At 40.7% G+C, this 22252-nt stretch overlaps 1 protein-coding gene across 6 annotated transcripts in view; it reads right to left on the bottom strand.

Annotated features, from left to right (window-relative positions):
• Positions 1 to 252: 252 nt before the first annotated feature.
• LOC143844499 (uncharacterized) overlaps positions 253 to 22252 on the bottom strand; it is an 81740-nt gene continuing 59740 nt past the window's right edge. For all 6 annotated transcript variants that reach the window (XR_013233999.1, XR_013234001.1, XR_013234000.1 and 3 more), the window contains one exon: positions 253 to 680. Coding sequence is in view for 1 of the 6 variants with exons in the window: in XM_077351678.1 (XP_077207793.1) it covers positions 580 to 680 (101 nt within the window). In the remaining 5 variants the exon portion in view is untranslated. The remainder of the gene's footprint in view (positions 681 to 22252) is intronic.

The raw sequence follows: 22252 nt of genomic DNA, 5'->3' as shown, positions 1-22252 counted from the left end.
CAAAAAAAGTTTCATAGAATGCATAGAATGCAAAAATAATATATATATATATTGTAATATATATATATTGTAATATATATTTACTTGCAACATAAGTACAATTTGCCAGGTGCCCCCAGATGTCCCTCCAAAAGTGGGACAATCTGGTCACCTTACCTTTTGCCTCCCTCCTGCAATTGGCAACCAGGCGAAAAAGGAGGTGGGTGAGGTGGAACAGGGATTGCAAAGCAAAAGCAGGCCGGTTCGGTCACAGTTTGTTTATTTTATAATAATTGCCTTTTTACCCAGCTTCAAATGCAAAAGAGAACCACATTTTAGCACAACACATTTGCACTAAGTGTTTGTACGTGTGATGTCATTATAAGGTTCTGCATTGTACAAAAAGTCTTTGAAATCCAAGAGGAAAATCCTGAAATTGCAGTGTGATTTTATAGGCATAGGATAGATCTGTGCATGTCCAGCTAAGATAAAAAGGTATACCAAAGGAAATATATCCCCTGCTGGCACGGGGTCCCCTTTCCCCCCCACTATTATAATCCTGTGTCATAAGCCCAGTTGCGTCTACCCCAAGGAACAATGTCAACATTCCAGTGGCATACGCGTGTTGCCCTGCCAAGTAGCTATTAGCAACATGTTGATCTGAAGCCAGGTTTCTTTTATCCAACCAAAGTTTCGTTGATCTGAAATAGGAAAGCGATAGTCGATTACATGGTGTATTTTACTCTTCGGTATCCAAATTAATATTAGCTAAACTCATGCAACAATTCAAGAGTTTAGGGTCACTTTATTAACAGGGAACATCAATCCAGGGTATAATTCAATTAAAAAACATCAATAAAAATCTAATTTCAAAAGTCGCGAGGAGGGTGCTCCAATATGCCACATCCGGCAGTCAGAAAACACTCGGCTACTATTGAATCATTGCCTGTTTTAATAAGTATTCAGAAAATTATACCAAGACTTCAAAAGAAATTGTAAGGAATTGTTAGCAGGTTTATTAATGTTTTATGTTTTATTAAAAGTTTGGGTGTACATTTCACAATGAGCAACATCAAAAATCAGACTTTCTGCCTGTAATTTTGCTTCCTCCTGTCTTTCTGCCTTTGGGATTCGCTCTTTTCCTTTCATCAGCTGCCATTTTCAGCAGCATGCAGTAATTTCATGGCTCATTGCAAGCGCTGAAAACCTTTGAAACCACAAATGCTAACCTACCTGGCCTGCAGCCATTTAGGAAGAGATTAATTTAGCAAACAGAAGCAAAACACTTTCTACTCCTAGCCTGTGCATAATTTCACTTCTATCTATATTTATTTTACAGTGAGCAGCGTAATGACAATTTCAGTAATTGCAACTCTGTAAAAATTTGCCTACCTAGCTTATCTCGCTATCACAAGACTGTGAGTCAGTCAGATTAGGGGCAAATAAAGTACAGTGCAAAGCTGCATTGGGTGCTTTCCAAAAAAAAAAAATTGTGTTTTTATATCAAACTTAAGTGATGCTTTGCCCCTTATTTGTATACTTATCTGCAGGACAATGGATTCTCCAAGATGTTGGCTAGGGATGCGTGTGCCTTTTTTAATGCACTGTGATTTATAGGTGCTTTTTCCTCGCATGGGGGGGGGGGAGATCTGCAGTAGGCAGCTAGGCTGTAAGCGCCAGCCTATGGCTGCAGACTTAGATACAAATGGCTGTCGAGCAATCTGAACAGGACTGAAAGTCCATCTGGGGCAAATTTAGGCTATCAGGCTTGGAATGAGTTCAGATTCTAAATTAGCTCACAAACTGTTAGCTTTAAAACGAAGTTCAAATTGTTTTATTGTTGCTAATCCAACGGGGAAAAAAATAAATATAAAAGTTAACCCATGGGCTTTTCTCCTAATAAATCTTTTCTTGCTTCAACCAGTTTCTGCAAAACATATTTCTCAAAAACAAGCTCCTACATATTTGCTCCCTTGCACAATCAGAAAGAAATGAATGGCCCAAGAAAATGCTGCTGTTAATGAAATTCTAAATGTTTTTGATTAAAAATATATGCCAGTAAACAGTGAGTTCCTTTATCAATTTAGGTGTTTTTTTAAAGTCTATTTGAGAGACAGTGCCTGAAAGTACATAAACCAAAGTCATTTTTTGCATCAAAGAGTGCATAACTGGGGTCTAACGAGGGTCACCAGGTAGGGAAACTCCTGGAGACTTGGGGATGGGGCCTGAAGAGGAAAAGGATCTCAGTGGGGTACAACACCATAAGAACATCCATTTTCTCCAGGGGAACTGATCTCTGTAGTCTGGAGATGAACTGTAATTCTAGGGGGTCCCAAAGTCCCAGCTGGAGGCTGGCATCCCTAGGTCTAACAGGGATCTCAAGCAGAATCATAGAACCATAGAATTGGAAGAGACCTCCAGGGTCATCCGTGCAGAATGCAGGAAACTCACAACTACCTGACCACCCACAGTGACATACCTTTTGAAATCCATTGACTTAACTTTAGATTCTTTTGGATCTTAGAGGATCTTAAACAATTCTCTCTTGAGGATTTCAATGTAAATTCAATAAAATGTGCCACGCTATTTGAATTAGACCTTGGGTTGCAAAAAAGTCACTTCAAGGAACCTGCCTAAAATGCGCCACCTGTCAAAATATAGTTGCTTCCAAAGATTAGATATAAGTTTTTAAAATTTATTTGCCTTTTGCTTAAACCAAGAAAAACACAAGCTTGGAGTGCATTGTAATGCAGGGTTACCATTGTAGGCATTTATGGAAATGTCAGTTTTCCCTCCTGAACTTGCCCTGGAAGCTACTGGGGCCGTGATGTGATCTACCATTTCTTGCTGTGGAACTTATCCATTTATGATATTCATCATGATAAAAACATTCTGCATGTTTGCAAACACTTATGGTATTGTTTTAAATTAAACTAAAAAGTATAGGTACTTTTTAGAGATCACCATAATATTTTTGAAAGGAGGGGAGTTCCATGGGCAAGATATTACTTGTGTGACCTTGGATAACCTTGCATCTAGAAATGTCTCTGCTGTTTTTACATATCACCATGGGCTAAATCAGGAAGCAATCAAATGAAACAAAGAACAAAAATCCAGATAGAAAACTGCACTAGACATGATGTAGAAATTCTAACATTTAAAAAAATAATACATCTAAAGTTTTTTAACGATCAGTAATTTATAGAACAAAGAGCAATTCAACATCTTTGTTGTTCTCTGTTTGGTTTATAGAAAACCTGACACTTTTTTTTCTACATGAGAAAGTGAAGGCTAGAACATTAAACTTGTTTATGCACTGTTTTTATAATAGCTAATTCATTTAAACACACAGATACACAGACGGCAGTGGGATGACTGTCCAACCCACACAGATGTACACCTCCAATCTGGCATCCCATAACGTTCATAAAATATGTCAACACAGCCTGGATTCCTTCCATCATTTATGTTAAACTATTGGTGCTCATACCATACAAGAAAAATATTTCATGTTGTTAAAATTTCTGTCCCTACTAAATAAATGTAGAAATAGCAATGCTAAATACCATTTTGGGGGGAGCAGGCCTCAAGCAATATCTTCTGGATATGCTTCTACCAATAGAGCAAAGCCAAATAAAAATTCCTTTTTAGAGCTCCTTATTACTTTTACTGTTATTTAGCATTTATATTACACTTTTAATTTGCTGAGTGTTTTACGATCTTTATAGTGTGAGCCCTCATCAAAGCTCTGTGAGGTGTGTCATTATTATTCCAATTTTATTTATGAGAAGTAAAAAATGTGCATAAACCAGTCCATTACATTTCTGGAATAATCAACCTCTAGAAGAACAAGGGCAGATTCCCTTTGAAATTCTGAAGGACCATAGCAAATATGCCAAACTAAGTCATCTTGAGTTTGTTTCAGGTACGGAATTTTTCATTAGTAATGTATGGATTCCAGTGGATACACCATTTGTTTTAGGCACTGATATAGCCTCTTAGGAACTACAGTTGGCGGATTTTCGCATTATTTGGAATTCTTTAGCAACCATCATGAAGAACAAGGCTAGCAAGAACTATATAGATAAAGTTCTATTAATGAGTGCAGAATGTACACCATATATGTGATGAGAATGTGAAATCTCTAAGCAATTATTTATTACATTTATACCCCATCTTTTGCATCATGGAACTCAAGGTGTGATTGTTCTACATTGTCCTTGTTGTCTCAAAAATAAATAAAAAATAAATGGGCAATTAAAAAAGAATTGGTTTCAGTAAACCTTGAAGCTACCTATCTGGCCATAGAAAAAGATCATGCTGGAATTCCTAAATTTGTGCTATTAGAAGAAGAAGAGTTGATTCTTATATGCCACTTTTCTCTACCTGAAGGAGTCTCAAAGTGGCTTACATTCTCCTTACCTTTCCTCTCCCCACAACAGACACCCTGTGAGGTAGGTGAGGCTGAGAGAGCCCTGATATTACTGCTCGGTCAGAACAGCTTTATCAGTACTGTGGCGAGCCCAAGGTTGCCCAGCTGGCTGCATGTGGGGGAGTGCGGAATCAAACCCAGCTCACCAGATTAGAAGTCCGCATTCCTAACCACTACATCAAACTGGTTTATGACAGCCTTTATATTTCAAATTTTTATATTTTAGAAGCCATAAGATGGGCTTCAAAATTATGGTGTTGTTTTAAATTAATCTGTCTCATCAGTTGCTAAGTACTTGATACAACTTTTAGGAGAGATATAGATGTAATCATAAATGCTAAAATTTATGCTATTGTCCAATTAAGAATTTGGGCTCTCGTGTTAAGTTTCAAGCACTACCAACATTGCTCTGGCTTCATTTACTATAAAGCTGTATTGTTGAAATATTTACAGCCCAGTCCTAGACAAGCCCTCTACCGAGGAAGGATGCATGTACTCATAGAGACTAATTTTTAAATTACTTATTGAAATAAGGAGGACTCATGCCAACAAAGGAGTCTTGCTTCACATAGCTGAAAATTGGTGCTGCCCACTCATCAAGTTTAAAGTACATTGCAGCCAGTTCCATAACAAAATGGTACTCGGATTTCTGTGTTGAATAACCAGCTAGAAGTTCAGACTGCAATGAGATAATTTTCCTCCCACCAACTCATAGGTTAAAAAATCAAGCTTGGCACCTGATGGAACAATCAGCTACAGCAATGAGTAGCCAAAGAAATGTGTTTGCTCATGTGAATTAGTCCCTACTGGGATTCAGACCAATTTCTTCACAAGTCCACAGATGGTGAGATATTCTGCTCACGTGAGTCCACCCACTTCGTAAATCCAACTAAAATATAATGAGATACATCTCCAACCATTCTGCGTCTTGTAATCCTGGTATCATGCAGGTACAGGAGTTCCAAAGTGTCCATGGAAATCCTGTATCGGCAGCGGTTTTTCCTCATTCATTTTATTAAAAACAAAGAAGCTGCATGTATAAAAAAGGGTCTTGAACAAGGAGCATCTCTAGAGTTGTAACAGTACCCAATGTTCCACATGAAGCAGAGAAAAGGGTAGCTGATTTCAAATCCTTTGTCTCATTAGTATAATATTAGACTGGTGCCAACGATTACCATGTTTCGACTTTCACACGTTTTTACTTTCACAAGTGTGCTGTACTTGCAAGAGTCCAGGATTACAAGATTCAGAATGGATGGAGATCTATCTCATTATATTCTCTTTGGATTTATGAAGTGGGTGGGCTCACTTGAGCTGAATATCTCGCCATCTGTGGACTTGTGAAGAAATTGGTCTGCATCCCAGTAAGGACTAATTCACATGAGCAAACACATTTCTTTGGCTACACATTGCTGTAGTTGATTACTCCGTCAGGTGGCAAGCTTGATTTTTTTAACCTATGAGTAGGTGTGAAGAAGATTATCTCATTGCAGACTGAACATCGAGTTGGTTATAGAAATCCAAGTACCATTTCGTTATAGAACTGGCTATAATGTACATCGAACTTGTAGAGTGGTGAGCACTCATTTTCAGGTGTGTGAAACAAGACTACTTCACTGGTTTACATGGGGAAGCTGTGTCTTAAATTCTTTAGGGATCGTGTCTCATTTTGGTTTAAAATGTGTCCACCATACAATGCTAACATTGCTGATACTGAAATTTGTTCATAAGTTATTGTTTATGAATGGTTTATGAAGTTCTTTTCATGCACCTCAGATGTTTCAGCCATGGGAAGGGGGGGATTACTGAAATGAGATTATAAACTTGTAAACAGGGTGTGCAGTGGAGGAAGGGGAAGGCCTGGGAGTGTGCGTGAAATAGAAGCACTGCGACAACCTTAACTCGAACCATACAAATGGTCCTGCTATTATTTACTATGGTAACATTATAAAAGACTACACTGTTTGGGGCCATTATCCTTCCAGCTCTCCTTTCAGTACAAATCATTATATTTATTATCTGTCGTCTTGTATAGAGGGTCATGAGAAAGGCCAATCGAAAGCAGAAGAAGCCTGCTTTTCAGAAGAAAATTGGACCTATTTCTAATTCTCTTTCATTCTCAAGTACAAGGAAGTGTAGACTTTTTTTGTGTGTGCAAAAATTGTTTCATGCAAGATAAAAGTACAGATTATCGGTGAGAAAATGGCACACTCTTCCTGACATCTTGCAGATTCTTGGGAGATATTGCCAGTTTTCCCAAAAAAGATTCTTACCATTAATGCCCAGAAAAATATGTTTCTTTATAGGCATTGAGCAGCAGGTGTTAGAGCGGAGGTATTATTTTTGAATATGCTGGATATAGGGGGATATCAATGACTCAGAGGTAGGTTTTAGCAACATGGCTCCTTAGCATAAATGCTGTACAGATCACTATGAAGAAAATAGATGTTTCTGCGAATACATGCCCAGAGTCAAGATTTCTGCTTTTGTACAGGTAGCAAAACATTGTGGGGTTTGCATTGCACCTTCTTCTTTACCTCTAGAATAATGACTCATGCTTTAAGGAGAGAGTGGCCAGGGCAATGCATTCTGCCACAGATACTAGGTCTTCCACACATGTCTCAGACAATGTAAACATATATGAACAGTAAAATGGAACATAAAGGGATGTCAATCCCAATACACTAGGACTAGGGATTAATTACAGTGGGAACAGCTAACTGGCATGCTACATACTATGAGCAATACAGAATGTGGATCGCAAAGGTTTGAGACAATACTCTCCCTCCCCCCATATGAAGGCACACTTCTGGGCCACTCTGGACCACCACAGGTCAATTCCATTACATGAAAAGAGCCAAAGAAATACAGCAAGACAGTGAGACTGGAGCTTATAGCAAGTTCCAAACACCAGTCCTGAATATGAGTCTCATACCAAAACATCCAAAGGCAAGGCGATAAGATCAACATAATACTGCTGCAGACACAGTTGGTTTGGAGAAGATCAGAAACGTCCAAGGAATAAACTCAATAGTAATCCAAGCAGAAAGATAGAAAGGAAGAAAAGCTATAGGGCAGGGGCTCATGGGAACTGTGGTCCATGGACATCTGGAGGACCACAGGTTGACTACCCCTGCTATAGGGCACATAGTGTGGTCTTTCCTTCTCATAAGACAGGCGCCGCCTTGGAACAATATAAGGCAGGACTGAGCACAGCAAGGCACTGTACTCAGGCCTATGGCAAGGCTGGGCAGCCAGAGCACAGACATCACAATTTACAAACACATCTTGATTCCAGACATAGGGCCCAAAGCTTGAATAAAAACAAAAGTAACTTTCCCTGGTAGGTCTGGTGACAGGAGAGGAAGATGCAGGTGAGTTAAAAGGTATGTTCTTTGATAGGGGGATGCTGAAGGAATTCCAGAGATTTCCTTAAAATGTTATATATTCATTCATTCATTCATTCATTCATTCATTCATTCAATTTCCCTCCAGTCCCAAGGCCAACTTGTGGCAGGTTACAGACGTCCAACGTCCAATAAAACCCCCAATAAAATCCCATTAAAACGGACAACAAAATCACAATAAAAACAGAGCAACATGTCAGTAATACCTCCAAACTCCCCAACCCCTCATCCCTACCTCTGGGTGGATGGAAAGTGGGGTCAAGATGGCACAGACTAACTGCTGCCTGACACCAGGGAGGCACTGATCTTCCTCACTACCCCGGCCTCAACCACAGACCTGGCAGAAAAGCTCCATTTTGTTGTTAAAAGCTCCTGCAGGGCCCGCAACTCCTACGGGAGCTCATTCCACCAGGCCTAGGGTCTACCATTACAGATAGACTAACATGGGTACCCATCTTAATCTACCTCCTGTTCTATGTGTTGCCTTTCCATTGTTTCCTCTTCCAAGTAGTTGACTAGCACTAACTGCTGTTCCTCCCTGCTGCCCTGCAAACTGACCTTACACCTTCAAGGACTGAATATATTTCAGGCAGGTGGCAGGGTCCTTGCGCCTGAATCCCAGCATTGCAATATGCCACCATTCAAACCAGGACAGCACAGCGGGTCACTCGGTGTATCAGAGCAAGCTATGTTATTATTCTCATGAAGAAAGAAGCAATTTATTAAGAACATGTGTTGGCAGTGTTATGAGTCAATATTAATGCTGGTGGTATGCTCTTATTATCAGCTAGACAACTTTTGTTAATTCAGTAAATATTTCCAGCATTGTAAACACTGGGCAGTGTAGTGGCTGTTAATACAAAGTAGGCGAAGTGATTGACAAATATATGTACAGATACAAGGCTCTGGGTCTCTATAGATCAGCGGTTTGCTGATAATTGAAAGAAAGCTTCGACTTGATTGCCAACAGCTTTAGAGAAACAGCCATATGACTGTCAAGTGATAAATGTAGTCCTGTAGTTTGTAGATGACACTGACAGTTTGCTGTCCTTAAGTTCATAATAAGAAAGTGTATTCGTTGTCAGAACTTACAGAATCGAATACTTCCATAACTTCCAAATATTGAAAGCCAGCATGGTACAGTGGTAAGTGTGCTGGACTAGAATCTTGGAGATGCAGATTTAAGTCCCTGCTCAGCCATCATGCTTGGGCCTGTCATTTTTTTGTCAGTCTAACAACCTATATTGTTGGGTTGTTGTGCAGGCAAAATGGAGCATGGGAGACTGAAGAAGGAGAGTTGGTTTTTATATACTGCTGATATATACTGCTTTTCTCTACATGAAGGAGTTTCAAAGTGGCTTACAATCGTCTTTCCTTTCCTCTCCCCACAACAGACACCCCACGAGGGAAGTGAGACTGAGAGAGCCCTGATAACCCTGATCAGTCAGAACAGCTTTAGCAGTGCTGTGGCAAACCCAAGGACACTCAGCTGGCTGCACATGGAGGAGGAGCAGGGAATCAAACTGGGCTCACCAGATTAGAAGTGGCCACTCTTAACCACTACACTAACCTGGCTTGGTGTACGTTGCCCCACAGAACAGCAAAATTTCAAAAGAGTCTTTATTTTTTGTTCGTGAACATTCTAGCTTAATGGAACACAGAATCTTGGGTTAGGGTAGCCATTCCCCCCCCCCCATTTTTTGCATCACTGCATGAAGCCTGGATACAGCAAGGTTTAGGAAGGGGAGGGACTTCAGTGGGATATAATACCATGGAATTCACTCTTTAATGTGGCCATTTTCTTCAGAATTGATCTCTGTAGTGTGGAGTTTATTTATAACCCAGAGTGGTATCTAGACTCTACATGGAGGTTGGCAATCCTCCCATTTAGTCATTATTCTGTTAAAAAGTGCAATCACAAATCTGCTTTTACCCTGCTGGGGAAAGCTTACAATGCACTTGTTTTTTTCTCCAACCAATGCATTTTGGTGGGCATTATTTGAGTTGGAAAACAGAAGAATTAGTGGGACACCCTCTGCACTGACTTTGTTCTAATTCCAGCCCCTGTGTCTGAATTTTATAAAATCAAAACTCACTCTTTGTAAGAATCGTTCACTCTGCATTGAGAATAACTGTGTGATAACATTAATAAAAGAGATTTCCTTCCTTCTGACTGTGCCAAGTGCATTGCGTTTGCTTTGTTTAAATAAAATATACTTTTGTATTGGAATCTCAGGCTTTTTGGCTGCTGCTCTCTTGTAATAACATAAAAGGTGAAAATGTGATTGTATACAATAAATAAGAACGTGCCATGATGTTAACATAATCATTATTTTAGGATTGGAATGTAGAAACCTCCAGAAACCTCTCTCTCCTTCTTTCTCTCTGTTTATGTGTCAGCTCTACCTTACACTAGGAACAAACAATGCAGATGGGGCACTGACATAATGCTTTTTAATAATTAAAACTTTGGCTGTCTAATGCCTCCTTTCATCAGAGAATCTCAAAGAGCTTACAAACATTAATTAATTAATTGAGCCCCAGAACTGCCTTGTGAAGTTGGCAGGTGGTATTTTACACAATTTAGAGGGAAAAAAAGTACCTTTGACACAGAGATATACAGAACTTGTGCCAGAGCAGCTTAGAGACAGAAATCAAACTTAACAGTATGCATAATAGGGTAACTCTAGGGCAGACATGCTCGTGTTTGGACCCGTAAAGCTAAAGGAGGACTGAGAATCCTGCATTGTGGACTGCAATGTGCTCAATATGGTGTCCTACAGACTCTGTTTTCCAGTATCACTTAGCAGCCCAAAAAGAAATAAAAGAGATATATCAGTAGGCTGTGTTCACCTTGGAGAATTTTGTGCCAGTCTACTTACCAAGATTTAAAAACATGCGTATCCAGGGGGCAAATATTAAGCCACATATGCAGGACATCAATTGTTACATAGCTATTCTACTGCACCAGGGTGCCACCAGTGTGGCTCGCCAGAAGGTGGTAATGTTGCATGCAGTTTAGCAGTGATCAGACAACATGGGGGTCAATATAGTTTCCTACCTATAGAGCTTCATTATTGCCTATTAAGTCTGACCCATGCTGCTTCTATGAAGAGCAAACAACTTTCCAGCAGTTACTTTACAGTGTTACAGCAGTTACTTTACAGCAGTTACTTTACAGTTACTTTACAGTGTTACTGAGATACCCTGAAGGGTATAGCACCAGCAAAAGGAGAACTTTTTGTCCAATAACAACGATATCTTCTTTTTCCTCAGCAAGTGTGAAGTGAAGTCCTTGTAAGTGTATGTATTATTTATTTATTCACGTCCACCCCACTTTCCTCTTTCATGGAGTCCCAAAGAGGTTTATCACATTGTTCTTCCATACTACACCTTATGCCCAGAGCAACAACCCTGTGAGGTAGGGTAGGCTGAGAGATTGTGATGGGCCACAATGATGCTGGCATAATGTAAAGTTGCAGACTATGATGTCCGGCCCACATATTAATTCTGTTGACTATAACTCTGATTTTACACAATCAGATTGCCTAATGCCCTCTTAAAACTAGGGTTATCAACTCTGGCTTGAGAAATCCCTGGACATCTGGGGACATTATCTGGGAAGGACAGTGTTTGTAGAAGGGAAAAAGCTCAGTGAGGTCCTTTGAAGCTGCCATTTTCTCCAGAGGAATTCGTAGTTCGCAATTCTAGTAAAACGTCAGGACCCACCTGGAGCCAGCAACCCTGCTTGCAGCACTAGCTTAGGAAAAGAGATGAGAAACCGAAACCTGGGCGCACATTGAACGTGCATTATCTAATGTGTGCATAACATAGCCTCAAATACCGTATTTAGCAGGGACACTGCTAAATCCCGCCCCCCCTCAACACCTGTCTTTGGTTCCTGTTTTTGTACCTAGTACTTTTGGTGGGGGGCAGGATGCCAGTCTAGGCCTCTTCAAGGCTCAGCTCCTCTCTAGGCTCTTTAGAAATCAACATTTTGAAGAAGGTAGTAGAGGACAGCTCTTGTTTACAGGCACATGTTTCTGAACCGTCATCATGCAATGAGCTGCCATTTTAGTACACTGCAGTTGCTGTGGATCATAGTGTTGGTTAGAATCTTGGTAGGAGACTGCCTTGTGTAGCTATAGATGCAGGGAACATTTTGAACTAGAGCAGCCAACTTTCTCTCCAAAGAGAAGCTACTTCAAAGTAATGAAATCATGAGCTCCTTCACTCTGCATTGTTCCACAGCTGCACCAGGCAGTCTTCCACTCAGCCTCTAACCCACCAAGATTTGTTCTGTCCTGTAAGCTGAACATGGACTCGAAAGAACACTGTAAATGAAGCCATCAGCTTAGCAGCACAGAGGGAAAAGCCTGTGGAATAATTTTTAAAAGTGTAACTATTCTTTTGACAAACTTTTCCTGGGTCTTCTGTGGATGCACAAGCTATTCTGCTGCAGCTGGCAAACTGTGAGTAGTTCACAAACTACCTGTCGGAGACCTGTGAGTTTTCTAACATATTTGTAATCATAAAGGAAGAAAATGATCTTAGCTTTTAAAACACATCACATTATAGGGAAATGATACAGTAGGGGTGGTCCCAATTTTCATCGGTTTAAAACTGGGGACTTCGGCTTCTATCTATAAACTCTTATTTTTATGCAAAGGGGTTTAGTAGTGGTGGAAACTCTTATAGTGACTTTCTGGCTTCGTTAATGTCCAAGAGAAATACAGCCACATAAAATAATGGCTGCCACTAGGTGAACTACTTGGATATCAAGGAGAAGCAGAAAGGCAGAATAGCCCAGAAAAAGAGGGAAAGAAGCATCTTGGCCATGTTGGATCAGGCCAATGGCCCATCCAGTTTGACACTCAGTGTCACATTGTGGCCGTGAAAAGGTCTACCAGTGGGGCCAGAACTCCAGAAGCCTTCCCACTGTTGCTCCCCAAGCACCAAGAATACAGACTAGTATCACTGCTCCAGACTCATTGTATTAATATGAATATATTTTTCTGACCTGTGAAGAGCAAATAGGGCTAAAAGTGGCATACAATTTTTAAAAAGGATAAGTTAGCAAAGCAAACCCTAAGAAGAAGGTCTTTAGAAGCATCTGACTTAGGGAAGAAATACAAAAGCCTCAGATACTAGGATGAAAACTGGACAAATATTTGTGCAAGGTCTAAGGCCTGTGGACATATTTTCTCCCTTAAGTCTTCCAAATTAGCTCCGTACCACTACCCAATTGATAGCATATGAATGAATTATCATATGGTGGCAATATACATTATCTAGCAAGCCTTAGGTTTACTTGCCTAATCCTTCTCCAGACTGATCATACAGCAGTGAACATCAAAATGGTAGCTGGACACCACATTGCCTAAAAATGGGTTTACTGGTGCCTGCTTCCTTTTTTCTCAAAACCAAGAACCAGTCTTGGTTTTCATCCATCCTGTGGAGCGGAAGAAACCAGGAGGCATCACTTTCACTCTGCAGAGAACATCCACTGAGAAACAGCTGTCCCCAGATTGTCAACCATTACAGTAAATACAATCAATATAAACTGCTGCCCCATACTACCTTTCAAAGTAGAGAACTAAACTTTTCAGTGAGTTTTGAATTAGTGGCAAAGGATGCAGTCACTCAGTTCATAATGAGTTTAAGGACACATGCAGCCCATTGTATGTAAAGAAAAAACACTTTTTCCAGCCATAATTTTCCTTCAGATCATCAGCCTTTGCTGATAAATGGTAGAAATCAGCCAACATTAAAATATCAGACATGAAATATCAGGTCAGAAAAAAAAATGCTTCCACAATGGCTCCCTGTGTGCTTTGTAATTTTCCATGTTTTCCTGTAGTCCAAGATATTGTGATGGCCTTCATAGTGATACCGCATGGGCAACAGTTATATTGTAACTCATCAAAGGTCTATGAAAATTCATTTGGATCTGCCACCAGCTATCAATTTAGACAAGGCAAGTATCTGATTCAGCTTAATTAGAGTGGACAAAAATGGAAAAACAGGTCATTGTCTTCTATGTCTTCAATAGTTTGAAAGTATTTAGGAACAAGTTAGTACATCTTCAGGCATTAGACTTCTGACAAAATTCAACAAAGTATGCCAATTCTTCAGCAAAGAAAGCAAAACATGATATCATCTTAGCCACACGCATACTTATCACATGATCTGCAGGTGTATGGCATGAGAAAAAGCTTAATTCAGCACCTTTTTTTTACCAGGCAACCTGAGCAAAACGCACTACAAAAATCCTTACAACACTGATTTTTACCCTTAGCGTTTAGTTCATCCCAATTTCTATCACTGAATATTAAAGGAAATTGAGAAATAAAAAAATCACATTCAAATAGAAAAAGGGTCACATAACTCACATTTTGATTTTCCCCAAAGAGAGTGCAATCCTAAGAACATTTTTCCGAGGGTAAGCCATATGGAGTAAAATGGGGTTACTTCTGCATAAACCTAACTAGATTTTAAAAATCTTATATGCCTAATGAGAGTTAATCTGTGCAGTTCACCAAAGGGGAAATTGGGTCAGAGTTTGGAGCTGAAAGGGAAACAATCCAGGGGTAGTCAAACTGCGGCCCTCCAGATGTCCATGGACTACAATTCCCAGAAGCCCCTGCCAGCATTCGCTGGCAGGGGCTTCTGGGAATTGTAGTCCATGGACATCTGGAGGGCCGCAGTTTGACTACCCCTGAATTAGACCTTCAGAAGGAAAGATCTTTTAGGGAATTCTCCAGAAGAAATCGAGACAATTTGATATAACTCTTTTCTGGGGAACAGGTAGCTACAAAAACATTAAGACACCACTTGAGTTATTGAGATTAATCTTCCTAAAGGAGGACAGTGCAGCTATTTCCTTCTCTTTCTCTCACACATTGGAAATCGCTCAAAACACAGAAGAGTGGGAATCTCTCTTACAGGTAATCCATGGAAGCTGATACTGTGTGTCAGTAATTATTATATTTGTAACACATTTCATTTACATTTTCCATAAACCAGGCCACTTCGTTATGCTAATTAAGATTCAGCATTTCTCCTTCCTACTTGTTTTGTATGTTATCCTGCCTTATCCAATAGGCTTAGGGTGAATATGCTGATTATCCCATCATCCCCCTGGTCACTCAAAATCTACTACAATAAAAATGTCTTTCACTTCTTTTGGAATATACACAGTAGCAAGGATGAACCCTTCCTTTCCTTTAGACATCAGACTGAAACACACCCTTTTACCAATTAAGGGTTTAATGGGTGCTATGGTTTTTCATTGTGAGCCATCTTGGACAGTGCAGAAATATTCTAAATACATAAATAACAGAAAGCTAAAATGGTGCCTTTAGTTCTTCAGATAAAAGATAGAATCACTATATCTAATAGTAAATTGGCTGGTCCCTAGATGAAATTTAAAAAGGACACACAGTCCACCAGAAGACAAAGCACTTTCCATATGTGTGGGTGTTCCCATAGATACAGAAAAAATATGACTTTGTAAATTTGTAAAACATTCCAGAATATTCGAGAATTTAAAAAAAATTAGGGATGGTCAAGCACTGACAGGTTCAGTCTACACTTGTTAGCTGAAGGCAATATACTTTTTTTTTGTCAAGCAGTTTGGCTGTTCATGGGAAACTCAAACTTTTTCAGCAGGTTATTTATATTCAGAAATTATAGTGCAATGCAGTTGGCACAATTCACACATGTGCATTCACATACAGTCCAATAGGAGTCTCCTTTTTTCCTTAGACCTAGGGCCACTCCACAGTCATTTCTTTTAAGAGTGAGCAAACGAGTTGAGGGTTGGCGCATAAGTGACTACAACAGTTGAAAACAATGTGCTCATTTGCCAAGCATGTTCATTCTTAAATCCAGGTCACCTATTCTGAAATCCAGGTCACCTATAGACAGTATGTTGACATCAGTAGAGGGTCAATTAAAAGAGGACAAGGGAGGGACCAGGAAGCCTGCTTAAACCCCTGATATCCCACATGTTGAGATTTTGTGGGCTAGGTGAGATTTCCAAAGTGTCTTCCCCATGATTCTTCATGGGTCTTCGCATTGTACAAATACAACAAATTACAAATAAATATACTATTTCTGACATTGAATACTTATACACTAGTATAGATTATAGATCTAGTTCCTCAGGTATTTTGAAAACATTGTCCTGAATTTTGTCTCATGGTTAATCCTGTTATTTCATCTATACCTTTTAAAAATATTCAAAACAGACAAACAGTTTTGAATGCTTTCTCAACCAGCTTAAAGGTGACTTTCATTTTCATGTTGACTTTACCCTGGACATGTTTGGAGGTCCATTCGGTGAAATAAAATTGCTTTGCAATTATTTTTACTTAGAGAAATATGACAGCTAGAATTTTTATGTTAATTAATCTTTGTTATTATTGTGTGACTGCAAATCATAAATTCCCCTGCAATCCTGCATTAATACGTTCTATAAATTATAGTAATTTCTCCTGTTCTCTGCCATGACGGAAACAGTTAACTTTGCATGGATGTCTATTTGTTTACCCTAATACTTTACCTTGTAAGGATTTCGGGGGGGGGGGGGGGAAATACTGTCTTGGGCAATAATTGTTCATCAGAAAAGATAAAGGACAACTCCCTGAATGCTTCTGGTATATGTTCTTTTTTAAAAGTTTGATACTGTGTAACTTCATAGCATAGATCAAAACAATAGCAAAGGTAAAATATAGTAAGTCTTTGTTGGGAAAACACACCTGAAAAAACAAACTACGCGTTACTTATCATGTTCGTTATTTATCCTTGCAGTCAAGTTCAGAAACCTGTTTATTATAAAATTCTGCTGACTTCCCTTGAAGCAGTGCTGTAGGTCAGAATTTAGCATGTTGTTCTACTCAGGGCTGCCACTGAAAACAGCATCATCATGCTGAGTTCTCAACATTTTCCTAGAATATCTAGGCAAGCTGGCCCGTGTTATGACATCACTAACTTGCCCCTACCCTGGCTCCATGTCAGGAAATAGTCTGTATCAACACGTACAAGGAGAATGGTTATACACAAATATAATTCCAGCCCAGCCAGCCTGATGGGAAGGATAAAATGGTTTAAATGAGGCCATATGCAGATCTCATTCTGCAATCAGGCCCTGATGTTTACAGGAAAGATATTAAGTCAATAGTAACATGGTGGCAGCCCTATTTCAAGCATCATGCCTAGTATCATTCATAGCCTCACAACAATCCTACCTGAAGAAAGTTTGATTGAGAAATGGTTTTCAAGGTTCATATTTTATGTTCTTAAGTGATTTGAACTTGCCTTAAATTCACCCTGCATTCCACACAATCCCACCTTCTTGCAAAATAAAACAAAAATGCCCTGGTCTCCCACATGGCATCAAGAAGCGCCACAAAGCTGTCCAGAACACTTTTTGCACCCTGCAGGCCTCTTCCCATCTAGATAAGCCTGCCACAGGACAGGCCCTGTTGACCCCATAGCACCTAAAGAGAACGTAGAAGAAGGCTCTGGGACCTAATCCATGCTAGGTCCGTGAGGGCAAGAGCCTGGTGGTGATATCATGTGAACAAAGGGATTAGCCCTGGGTCCATATGGATATTGCCCTTACCGTTTCTGCCCATGCAGAATCAGAGAAGAATCCTATGCAGATTTAACTCAGTATTCTATTCAGGGGCTTATTTTCAGGAAATAATTCTTAGAATGGCTTGGTTCAAGGCCTTCAAATATTGCTAATGCTACACTAGGGATATTATATCACATTTTGTTACAGACACTCAGCAGAAAGCAAAAATTCAAAAGCCCAGAAAACAAAACCTGGATTGAATATGACGAGACAGTTAAACATGATTAAAGACATTTATATAGATTGCTCTAGATAAGGTTGTATCCAGCAAGGCATGAGTGGAAAGATAAATGTATGAATGTCCACTTGCAGAAGCAGAAGCACAATGGTTTCAGTAACACACAGTGTTTTAATATAATTTGTAATTATAGACGCACAACAATCCTATCTGAAAAAAGTTGGATTGAGAAACGGCTGTCAAAGTTCACATTACACCATGTCTACAGAATGATTGAATGTATAGCATGGTTGACACGACTGAATTTGAATTTGTTTTCTAAACTGTATAAGACAAAGCACCCTTGTGTTATATTTGGGCACACAGAAAAGGCGGTGGGGACACAACTAATGTCAGTGCGAGCAGATACTAAGAGTGATTTCAGTACTTCTGATGAGAGGACTGTTGGCATGCAGAATTTTTCAGTGGGATCCAGTTGATCCTCTTTTGTACTGAATGTAGCCTAAATCAGTGGTTCCCAACTCCCAGTCCGGGGACCGGGACCGGTCCATGGAACAGTTGGTACCGGGCTGCGGCTCCTCCTCATCCTCCTCCCCGGCTGCTGCCTCGGGGGCTGCCCTGCCACTCTGCTGCCGGCTCGGTCACCATGGCTGGGGGTCCCCCTCAGTGTGGCACTGCACAGCTGCTGCTGGCAGTGCCCCCCAGTGGGGTGGCAGGAAGTCAGGGGCGCCATCGGGAAAGCAAGTGGAGCAGGGGCTCAGGAAGTGGCAACGTCTCTCGGCAAAAGACTACCCCCTTCCCCCCGGGCCTCAGTAAAATTGTCAAGGATTGACCGGTCCCCGGTGATAGAAAGGTTGGGGACCACTGGCCTAAATGACAAGATACACAGGACTAGGTCTACAGTTGGGCAGAACAAACAGACACATTGGCTGATCACTGGCAGTCTTGAAGCAAAGGTTGGATACACACTTTTCTTGGATGCTTTAGGATGCTTTGGGCTGATCCTGCGTTGAACAGGGGGTTGGACTAGATGGCCTGTATGGCCCCTTCCAACTCTATGATTCTATGATTTTCTGCACTGTTTTATTATTTATTTTATTTTATTTATTTAGATTTTTATATCTTCCCTATGGCTCTAGGCAGTTTACATAAAACGTTTTGAAACATTTACATAGAACACTCTCAAAATCAATATAACAATAAAAATAAAATACCAACTAGAACAGTATTTTAACAATAATTTTGACACTCCCTCAGTAGGTTCAGTCCCTCAGTCTGGGGGGGGGGGGGTACCTGTAGATGTTATGGGTCAGTCGGCCTTACCAAATGCCTGGTGAAAGAACTCCCTTTTGCAGGCCCTGCGGAATTGTGGAAGTTCTGGCAGGGCCCTGATCTCTCTGGGGAGCTCATTCCACCAGGTGGGGGCTAGAACTGAAAAGGCCCTGGCCCTTGTTGAGTTCCAATGTGCCTCTTTAGGGCCAGGGATCCACAGCCTGTTGGAAGTGGCAGAGCGTAGCGCTCTTCTGGGGGTATAGGCAGGGAGACGGTCTCTCAGATACACTGGGCCCAGACCGCGTATGGCCTTAAAACTTAATCTGGAATTCAACTGGGAGCCAACCGAGTTCTTGGAGTACCGGCTGGATATGAGATCTCCATGATGTCTTAGTGAGAATCCTGGCTGCGGCATTCTGCACCAGTTGTAGTTTCTGGATCAAGGATAAGGGTAGGCCTGCATAGAGCGAGTTGCAGAAGTCCAGTCTAGAGGTGACCATTGCATGGATCACTGTGGTTAGGTGCTCTGGTTCCAGGTAGGGCGCTTATAGTTTGGCTTGGCAGAATTGGTAAAATGCCAGCCGTGCTGCCTTATTTTTGGAACAAAAAGAGAAAACAGCATGGGCAGGAACATCAGTACTTATGATTCTCACTTCCTAATTGTCCCTCCATATTGTTGGGAATGGAAGAACCATCACATATTATGGGCCAGAAAGTTACACTGGCTGTTCTAAGGACAACAATTAACCAAGAAGATGGTCACAGAGGTAATGGTATTAGTCTGTAAAATCAGAGTCCAGTAGCACCTTTAAGACCAACAAAGATTTATTCCAGGCGTGAGCTTTCAAGTGCAAGCACTCAAAAGCTCACGCCTTGAATAAATCTTTGTTGGTCTTAAAGGTGCTACTGGACTCTGATTTTATTGTGCTACTTCAGACCAACATGGCTCCCTGTTTGAATCTGTGTTAATCTGTAGCTGAAGTGCTAGATTCAAATCCTGATTTGACAAAAGGGAAATTTGACTCTCAACAGTTTATACCCCAGAAATCCTGTTGGTCTTTAAGGAGCTACTAGATCCAAACTGAGGCTTTCCAAGAACTTCCTTATTACTACAATTCTCCAGTACAATCACTCAGTTTTGAAATTTATTTAAGTAGCTTTTTAAAAAACAACATTGGGAAGTTATTCCAGACCTTCTGCCCTTCATTAATGCATTTGCTGCTTTGAATGGAACTTTGGCGAAAGTCCAACTCTCCCCCCTCCACAAAAACCCCATTCGGTTTTTATTTAATAAATATTCTCAAATAATCATTTTTCATTTCTCATTTAGCTCTCAGTGCAAAACGAAGGTCCTGTGCTCCAGGGTGGGTGTCAGCTAAGGGATAATGTTTGTGGCAGAGCCGTATACAAGGCAAAGAAATGGCTTTTGTAGGGTGATTAAATGCTGAAGTGAAGCTGAGGTGTTTGATAACCACAGAAGCCATTTATTGTGTGTATACTCCAGTGCCATGAACATCATTTCTATTATACAACAAGACAAAGGAATATTCAACAAACCATAACGAGGGAAGAATGAGATTTTTTCCTTCTTCCTTTCTCCCCCCCCCCCCCTTGATGGAAGTTCTAAAGTTCTGAGCTGCTGCTCCTTCAGATTATTCTTCTATTCATGTCCCATTAGGGGTGGAGCTTAAGCCAGTCGAACTAGGGTGGCCTCCCTGGGAAACAAGAACTATGGCTACGCAGAGATTATCATAAGGGGTGTCGATATGTATTTTCTGAAAAGGTAATGTTGATTCTACCGCCACGGCTATGATGGGTGGGGAAAATGCCTTCGCCTACTGCGGAATATGCTTTAACTGTTTCTTTTTGATAAAGATGCCATTGCAACATCTCAAGAGGCTGACTTTCAATATCACGGTGTAGTTCTTATTTTGTTACACGTTATTGCTCAGGAGGATCAAGGTCTTCTTCATTATAATAGAATTTTCCTTTATTTTTAATAATAGAGAAACATTCAAGGAAGGAAGGGAATCCAGTGACGAAAATTCATCTTTGTTTTGAATTCATAGAGAAAAGTGACAAAAGGCAAATAAATAATCTATTTCTAGTTTTTGCATGGCTACTGCTCTCATGATTCTCTAAGAGTACAGGAACTTCAGGAGGCCCAGGTGAACACTCTAGCATGAAGCTAAGAGCACAGGAATTGTTCCTAGAAATCAGGTATGATGAGGCAGATGAGAACCCAGGATAGATATACAATAGTGCAGTAGTCCCCAACCCCCGGTCCGGAGACTGGTCTCGGTTCGTAGATCAGTCAGTACCGGCTGCAGCTCCTCCTCGTCCTCCCTGGCTGCTGCCTCAGGGGCCGCCCTGCCACTCTGCCACTGGCTCACCTTTGGTGCTCTCCATGGCTGGGGCTCCCCCTTGGCATGGCACTGTGCAGCTGCTGCTGGCAGTGCCCCCCAGTGGGTGGCAGGAAGTCAGGGGCACTGGTGGGAAAGCAAGTGGAGCAGGGGCTCAGGTGGCAGCGACGTCCCTTGGCAAAAGACTACCCCCCTCCAGGCCTCAGTAAAATTGTCAAGCATTGACCCTTATTACTCCCTAGTGAGTCGCATTCCAAAATTTGATAAGTATTCATGAACCAATGTTGACAATTTATGGAACAAGTATTCAGAGACACAACGAAGTCATTATCATCATTTACTGATGGACAGGCTAATGACATGGAAATAGTTCCGAGCCCCTATAGAATTCATATGTCTACTGACTTCCATAACTGACTTCCATGGCAAATTGGACATTCATTACAATAGAATAACATTCTCCTATTTTCTTCAAATTGGAAGGCAGGGCTCATACCCATGGACACACTCTGCACAGCAGGAAAGAGAGAGAGAGAGAAAAAAAACTCAACTACTATGGTGTATAGCTGGCAATTCCTGCTGTAAATTATTGTCCTGTACTACTCCACATATTGTTATGTTTTTTAATTGTTTTGCAGATTGTTGTAAACTGCCCTGAGACAGCTGGGCTGATAGGAGCAGGTTATACATTTGATAAATAAATAATAAACCAAAGTTTGACACTTTCTACCAGCTTAAGGGACTATCCTTCAACTGGACTCTAACTCTGATGAAAGGAGGAAGGCTTATGAGGCTAAAGCTGAGTGGAGTGGTAGGATACAGGTCATTGCTTTTGCTCTCTGCATTGATCCAGAACACAGCTAATGGTAGTCTTGTATCTTGTATCTTTTCCTATTGAATAAGTAAGAATACAGGCTGCTGATTTTGCTTCTGCTCAAGAGGATAGAAATACGTGGTGTTATGTATGTGGACATTCAC

Source organism: Paroedura picta, chromosome 9 (genome assembly GCF_049243985.1).
Source record: "Paroedura picta isolate Pp20150507F chromosome 9, Ppicta_v3.0, whole genome shotgun sequence".
Classification (NCBI taxonomy): domain Eukaryota; kingdom Metazoa; phylum Chordata; class Lepidosauria; order Squamata; family Gekkonidae; genus Paroedura; species Paroedura picta.
The sequence above is the reverse complement of the archived record's forward strand: the minus strand, read 5'-3'. Positions and strand labels throughout refer to the sequence as shown.